Genomic DNA, 8,332 nt, shown 5'->3' with positions numbered 1-8,332 from the left:
ATGTGCTGAGTGACATGCAGCCCTCCATATGTATAACTTCTTGCGGAATTACATCAGTGATGCACAGTGAACACAGCTGCGTGATTTTTACAATATATTTTATTAGATTTTTTTCTTACAAAACAATTCCCTCATAAACCAGAACACACAAAATGCATAAAGAAAACTGTACAGTTGGTTTCATCATGTCTGAATGTGGTCTAAACATGGACAATGTTATCTACAACAGTGGTTCCTATCAATGTCTATCACACCAAGCGGTTCAGCTCTGCAGCCCCTTACTCGAGGAGAGGTACGGAAATAGTAATGTGACATTGAAGGTAGATTCGAACAAACAACGTGAGCTAGCCAATAATATAGTTATATCAGCAAGCGCAGGTGCATTCTCTTTGTTCTTGCTCTCCTTGGCTCTAATAGCAATGTCATACTGCTGAATCGACCTTAAGAGATAAGCTGAGAGATGTGACAACGAGAGGGCAGAAAAGTGACTTTTTCACAAGCAACTGTAAACTGTATGTGACTGTGTGAGATCAAAGGGATCTGAATGTTAATTGTGTTGAAGATCTATTACCATTACATGCATGTCTTGGAGCGCTCAAATACTGTAGATTACTCATCGGAGCCACTGGGGAGTAACTTTGGATGGGGTGTTTTAATTTTGGGAGGTGACAGAACCTGAATCCTTCAACACTGAGATATAAATTGTTTTGTGTGTGTGTGTGTGTGTGTGTGTTTTTTTTTTTTCATTGCTACAGTGAGATAATTGGGCTACAAATTGAACAGATCGCTTAATTTCCCCTCAAATAACATAAATTATGTTGGATATTTATTTCTCTCCTCAGTGCAACAGTGGTCTAGGAAACATTATCAACATCATTAAGTCTTTGCCTTCGAAATTTTCATCAAACAGGCTTTCATGCCAGAATTGTTTCAAGGCAGATTAGCAGCAAATACCTAAATCACGAACAAGAACGACAAATCTGTTTCACTCTGTGTATACTTTTTTTTCTTTTCTTACACAGCTTGGTTTCTACCCTACACATTGCATTGGGGAGTTACAGGCACAACTACGTATTAGGAGATGATGAAAAATGTCTCATTTGGGATAGCGTTTGTTTCTGTGAACAAATGCATGAGCCGACTCTCCATTAGCAAGCCTCCAGCTGGATTTACAGTGACTCCAGCCTCACAATACATGTTTCTCACAAGACCCCAGCAGAGGATATCTATACAAAGGTGGGCTTTTACACATTGGTTTGTTGAGGGCTCGAGGGCTTCAGAGATAATACGAGCAGCGTGTGCTCTCCGTGACTTTTGTCCCCCTTCTAACATGTTTAACCCAGCCAAAATGGTCAACAACTTCAGAATCCTAAAAGGCTTGTGAGCATTTGTAAAAGTATTACATACAGACACACACGATGCGACGGAGCCGGAGAAGTACAATGAGAAAAAAAAATTCAAAGCCACAATTTACTAATTTGTGCTCACAAGATATAACGTGTTCCTTCAGTCCTTTGAAGATCCAGGGATCCTCGATGTGGCCATGGACAAACTAAATCGTGGGAACGACTTAATTAAATTGAGGGAATGAGTTAAATCTTGTGGCCATGGATTCACTAAAATGTGGGAACAAGTTATATCTTGTGGCCACAAATCAACTGAAATATGGGAAGAGGTTAATTAAGTTGAGGGAACATGTTATAGCTTGTGACCACTAATTAGTAAACTGATTACATTAGTAATCGAAATGTGTGTGTATACATACACACACACACACACACACACACACACACATGTATATATATATATATATATATATATATATATATGTATATATATATGTTTTTTTTTTTTTTTTTTTTTTTTTCTTCTTCTCATTGCACTTCTCAGGCTCCATAAGATCCTGTGCAAATTCATATTCCATCACAAGAAAATGTTTCAAAATTACATGCAATTATTGAGCTCTAATGTCAATTAGTATTTAATTTTTTTCTTAAAATAGTTTGTTTCAATATAATTGGATATTTATGTATAATCTCAATATAATTCTTTCAGTTGCAACACAGCTTACTTGTTTTCATCAATCTATGCTAAGTAGATGAGCTAATTTAAAATAGAATCTATTTGCAAAACCTTTTATATTCTAGCAAGACTGTAAGAAGTGGCTAGTTTACCAAGTTAGCTGCCCAAATATAAAAAGGAACAGTTCTTTTTTTTTTTTTTTTTTTTTTTCCTCACACACCTGGAGATAGCTGTTTATAAAACCTGCTGACAAGAACGATTTGAACACATAGTGAGTGAAAATACAAATTTAGCCAGATTTTAGTATCAACTGGTTGCAACGTATCCTCTCATTTACATTATAATGTATAATGAGAAAACAAAAACCTTTATGGCAAATGATAAATGAGTATGGTAACTGAATTATAACGGACATTCACTTTTTAGCTTGGGAAAGAGGGGCACAAAGGGCAAGGTAATACAACTTACAACGACAAAGGCAAAATTACTGGCCAAGCACTTATATACACTGTAGCCCCTTTACTACCACATTCAAGAGGCAAGGCAGCAAACGTGTTGCCTGTAGATGTTCACACGCTGACCTCAGCACGGCTGTCAGGACTGCCATGAAAGCGTTAAGGTCACTGCAGCTTCTGACAACATTATTACATCTGCTGATAAGCAGCAGAGCTTTCTTGTTGCAAACGAATCATCATCATTATGATGATTAGTGCAACTGCCAATCACAACAGAGATGATACAGTTCAAAGTCAGAGAAAATATCTCTTATTTTTATAGACGAAGAGTTGCTGGTGTTAATTCAGTTAATGCCTACGGACAGGAAATACAGAGTGTTTCAAAAATAGGTATGGCATAATAATAATAATAGTAATAATAATAATAATAATAATAATAATAATAATAATATTCATTTTATGTGTTTGATCATTTTAGCAAAATAATTTGACAATCAACCAACTTACTGACTTTCTGGAACTAATGAGATATATAAAAATGTATTGCTACTTTTGAAACAGGCTGTATATTTAATGACTTACAAGTAAATATTAATATAATATATTATAATTTTTCCATTCTGGATTGTTGTACATGCCCTGTCCATTTCTTATTTCTATCCAAATACAGATAAGTAATCCAAACACATCATTTTTTGGAGCTGACTGCACAGACAGTAAAATATAAATTAAAATATGGCAAGCACAGTTTGTTTTCCTTGGATTTGATCTTGATGCACAGCGTTCTCGGATGATGTTTAAAAAAATAAATAAATAAATAAATAAATAAATAAAATGCTCATAGCCAATCAGATAGTGGAGTTGATGCCACTTTGATATTGGTGCAACAAAACCCGAGTCACTGCCCTGAAGAAACTGCTGAGTGGCATTTTCAGGCTTCAGAGCACAGTGTCGTGTTGCAGGTACAAAGACGTGTGAGAGACGGGGGACGAATCGTACAATATCAGGAGCCGCCTACAAGAAGTACTGCTCATATCTGGGTGGGTTTTCTATGCAATAAAAACATCCATGGTCCTTTGGTAATGGACCAATGGGGCTCTTTGGAAAGACACTGATAATAGGGGAATTCCACATGTGCATAAAGCCAACCATTGCTGGCATGGGGCGAATGAAAGCTTTTAGAGGGAGAATACAGTACAATGCCATGACGACGGACAAAAGTGAGTAAACACATGGGCTTGTAGCATTTAAAAGGACTCAAAACACACATAACACTAAAGGCAGACGGACAGACGGACGTTTCGTGGTGACTATATGCAGCACTGGTGAAAACGACAAACATTGTTGAGATAAACAAGAACGAAAAGCTTTACTCTAAAAAAAGTGAGCATTGTGCATAGTTCATAGTTCATTGATAACCCCTCTTCAGGTACCTATTTGCTGTGATAACATGGAAGGAAGTGCAATAATGTACAATTCTGTATAGTTAAGTGCACATAGATCACTGTTGCACTGAACGGCATTGACACTTTCTCCCAATAGAAATATCACAACAGGGTTTCTTAATATTTTCTCAATTACTCTATTTTTAAGTGTACTTTTGTTACAATAAACCCAGGCATGTATTCCTCTCGCTCAGTCCCAGGGTTGAGTCCACAACTTATGTCCACATAAATCTTAATAATAAGTATTTTGGCCTGATCTTTCTCCCTCTTCTTCTTCACTCCTTTCCCTTATCCTCCGTCTCCCTCTCCTTTTTCTCTCTCACTCATACCTCCCCGACCCACACAATTGTGTTGCCTCTCTTGATGTCTGACACCTCGCAGTGCGGCGTGCTCTGTTTGCCGTTGAGGACGAAGAGGGACTCGGCTGACGGTGTCACCAGGTACTGTCCGAACAACCCGCTGGAGACCACCACTCTGTTGGGGCCTCCCCAGGGCCAGGCGTGGGGGGCCAGGGGCTCCTTGAGGCTCCGCAGAACCTCCGTGCGGCCCGAGGACAGATCAGAGAAGAGCAGGTCCGTGCCTGAGCCTGATGTGGCCACCACCACATGCTGGTTGGACTCTGTGAAGGAGGGCTGGAAGACCAGATCGGAGACAACTATAGGGTTGTCCACTTCCTGGTTCAGGGCCAGCTCCCCCTGGAACGACACCGTCTGAACTATGAGCTTTGAACTCTCCGGGTCAGGGGTCACCACGTAGCGGCCGTCCGGTGACACGTAGGGCTGGCCTGTGATGTTCAGGTTCAGACCGATCACGGTGTCCGTCACGCTGTCGATGAGGAGCTGGGGCGGGCCTTGCAGGTGGCTCTTGCTCTGGCATTGGATGAAGTAGAAGCCACTCAGGTGGGTGTAGGCCATGCTCGCTGGAATGCAGCTGTAGTTTTTCAGGCTGATGGTCTTGACGCGGTGGAAGGTCTCCAGGTCAATTTTATGTACCGCAGGTTCATTTTTGAGGAAGACGAAGGCAAACCTGAATCGACAAAGTTCAAAAGAAAGGTTAATAGCCTTTCCAGTTTTTTGGGGAGTGATTAATACACATCAGGATTCTCATTAGAATTCTCATTTGCTCTTTTCTCCTTCACTTCAGAAAGACAGCTGTGATGAGTGAGTAATGAGGTGGCCTGTGCTTTAAGGTCAGCTGTGTCTGCATGTGGGCGTGCGTCTGTGTGGGCATCTTTCTGTGTGTATGTGTGGGTGGGTGTGTGTGTAGGTTCACGGGTAGTTTTGTACCTCACATGAGTGATGATAAGGTTCGTTGGAGGAATAAAGAAGTCGTCAACCCTCTGGAACGTCGTGCGGATGGCATGATGCACTTCTCCAACACTGGCTTGGGGAATTACCTTTAGACATTGGCAGCAGAGGACAAGAAAAATAGCAAATATCAGTCCACAGGTATTTTCGGGGTATAGCTATCCAGCTATAGCACCAGCAAAAAATGTTGGAAAATGAATTCGCTGAAGCTGAAAAAAAAAAAAAAAAAGTGTCCATCCACACTATTTTGAAAAGAATGTGCGATTCGAAATCATGAGGCAGTACTTGAAAAACAGAAATTATTCTGTCCTCAGAAAATGAATTATTTCATAGGGGTGTGCATCTCTCCCACTGAGACCAAATCAATACGCACCTTGATACATGATCAGCGATATAACACATCTAGATACATTTGAAGTAGCCATCGCCTCGGTATGATATGATTCAGGAGATAGAGCAGGAAGAGAGCTTGTCTTCTTTGAGTGAGGGGAGCGATGAATCCTCGGTGAATCCACATACCCCTACTATTTTATGAGAATATGCCTTAACCCTTTATCGGGCAAGTGACTGTTTTTGGTAATTTCAAAAATTTTACATATAACGCCCATCCCCTGTCTCAGTTAGCTCAATAATCATTTGGTCTTCACCCAGCCAATCAGCAAAGATCGCTCTACATCCCAGGTCACATGTTTGTGGCATTTGACCAATCTCATTGGCTTTGATTTTCTATAGGAAAATGAAATTTTTTGAAAAATTTTCTAAAAGTAATAAAGTCATGTCATGTTCACTAATAACAGTCGAGGGTTGTTTTTTTGAATTTCAAAGTATTTCAATGAGTGCCCGATAAAGGGTTAAGGTGAACGTCTTAAGACGACTTGTTACTCCGGTGTTAACCTGTAATGTGTTTCACTTTAAAGTCACACTCTTGTAACTAGTGTGACACACAAGAAGTCTGAGTCCTATACCCTATAGACGATACATGGCTGATTTTACATGATCAACATTTTCCTGTGTGAAATGACAACACTGAGTTTAAAAAGACTGCGGACCATGACAACTCAACCTTCTGGTGACCGTACGAGTGTCACACTACATGTGAATCGAGGCTTTAATGCCAGCAGTCAGCACGGGAGAGTGGGTGGAAACTTTTGAAATGGAAAACTTTTCAAACACTGGCTTGGTACTGAATACCGCCGAAGCCATTTATAGCTAAAGCTTTGATACCTAGCAAATGAATTGCTTAGCAGGTAGGAGTTCAGTGTCTTGCTCAAGGACACCGTAATAAAACACAACTTGTTGCAAGAATCAGACCTTTCACCTCCTAGCTACAGCACGGCAGTTTCTACAAGCCAAGTACAAAGACTCGTATCTCGGATGTTAACAGCCAGAGCTTGTCCAGGTGACATTCCCATACATCCTGCGGCAGATAAACATCTACCGTATATGACTGCGGCTGATGAAATGTGGCCCCACCTCGCTTCTTTGATAAAGCATCTTATTTAGTTATGGTTGTCTTAGGAGCAGACACCACAATAAAAGCCCCATCTCTCATGTCACAGACCTCATCCTGATTCAGCGGGTTTTCAAACTGCAGAGGGGGGAGCGCTTCCACTTTTGATGGGCTCTCAATATGCCACCTTGTCAGTGACACACGCTTCATCACGTATGCCTGCATGATCAGGTCGGAGTCAAGGACGAGCGAGGTGGTTTATACGACTAACTCCATCCATAGGGTGCGCATTCAATCAAAGCAGCCAGTGGAACAACTCGCGCACGCTCCCCAGAGTTGTTTTCCTCTCATTTTATAGACTCCATCTTAAATTCTCGGAGAAACCTGGCTCATTAAGGCTCTTCTAGGTTTAGAAATCCAGGCAAATATTGCTAGAGAGCATATAGAATATTTTTAAAAAGGAAAGGAACTGAGTGGAAAATCTATTTTGAAGTCTACGCCCACACCGCTAAAGCTGTATCTCTACCTGATGCCCAGTGGGGGGCCAGGCTTCACACTGCTTCCAAAGAACTATCAAATGTTGTGAAATAAAAATAGCAGTTTTCAAGTTGCTGAGTTGTGGCTTTTGCTACAGTGCCGCAGTGCTCCTCAAAATCTCTTTCTCTCTCTGTATCCATTTTTAACATAACAGATAACCCTGTGTTTTACCCTTTTGCCAGCATGAAAAGAATCCTTGTTTAAAATAAATAAAGAAAAAAATAAAACATAGTCATTACAAGAGTTGCAGAATACAATGGCGGGAGTTAATGAGGATCAATGTAGTATCACTCATGTATAATTAGGCAGCTGCTTTGGTCTCCAGGGCTGGAGGTGCTCTCAACTTAATGCCACTGGCTTCCCATTGTCATCACTCATCCCTGGATTTCATATCCACACACTCAGCACTGAGGCCCAATCGAGTTTTACTCTCCCCCTGCCAAATCTCTCCTCGCTGGCAGGCCTAATACCTGAGGGGGATTTGGTTCTGACTGAGTGGCTTTGCTTTTCCACGACATCCACTCTCCAGAAGCCTTGAGTAGCTTTTTCCTTTCCCCATCTAACTACATCCAAATGAAATGGAATTCCTCGAGCGCTTCAATTTATCTGTATCGTTTAGGAAATGCAGTAAGTCTTACAAGGCGCTTTAGTGTAATATTACAGCTGTGCAGTGGTTGTTACAAAGCTATAACAATGGTAATTTTTTTAAAATACCGCCGGGACTCCTTGTCTGGTTGCACCTGGGAAACATACAATACATAATGAATTCGTCATAACTCTCTGAGGTTGTTGCCTCTGCGATGTTAAAACTCAAATTACTACCTGGTGTGGTTTACTCTCTGAATACTTGATAGGATTCACTTGATATATTGGCAATGTTAAGACAAGGAAGACAGACAGACAGATAGATACATACATATCCAATATAGATAGATAGATAGATAGATAGAAAGTAATATGTGATCATTTATATTTCTACACGATGGCCTAAATGCTGCTTCAAAGTCTTCTCCATCCCGCCAAAGATACAATTCCAGGGGGACACAGTGAATATTTGTAGTTTTCTGGCATGGAAACTGAAACAATTAAACACAATAATAATAGTACTTGGACAGA

General features: G+C 40.6%; 1 protein-coding gene across 1 annotated transcript in view; it reads right to left on the bottom strand.

Moving 5' to 3' along the window:
• Positions 1-2,209: 2,209 nt before the first annotated feature.
• fstl4 (follistatin-like 4) overlaps positions 2,210-8,332 on the bottom strand; it is a 274,660-nt gene continuing 268,537 nt past the window's right edge. The window contains exons 15-16 of the mRNA XM_030069530.1: positions 5,209-5,318; positions 2,210-4,948 (exon numbers count right to left, since the gene is read on the bottom strand). Coding sequence (XP_029925390.1) covers positions 4,246-4,948; positions 5,209-5,318 — 813 coding nt within the window. The 3' untranslated portion in view covers positions 2,210-4,245. The remainder of the gene's footprint in view (positions 4,949-5,208; positions 5,319-8,332) is intronic.

Source organism: Myripristis murdjan, chromosome 14, assembly GCF_902150065.1.
Source record: "Myripristis murdjan chromosome 14, fMyrMur1.1, whole genome shotgun sequence".
In the NCBI taxonomy this organism is placed as follows: Eukaryota; Metazoa; Chordata; class Actinopteri; order Holocentriformes; family Holocentridae; genus Myripristis; species Myripristis murdjan.
The sequence above is the reverse complement of the archived record's forward strand: the minus strand, read 5'-3'. Positions and strand labels throughout refer to the sequence as shown.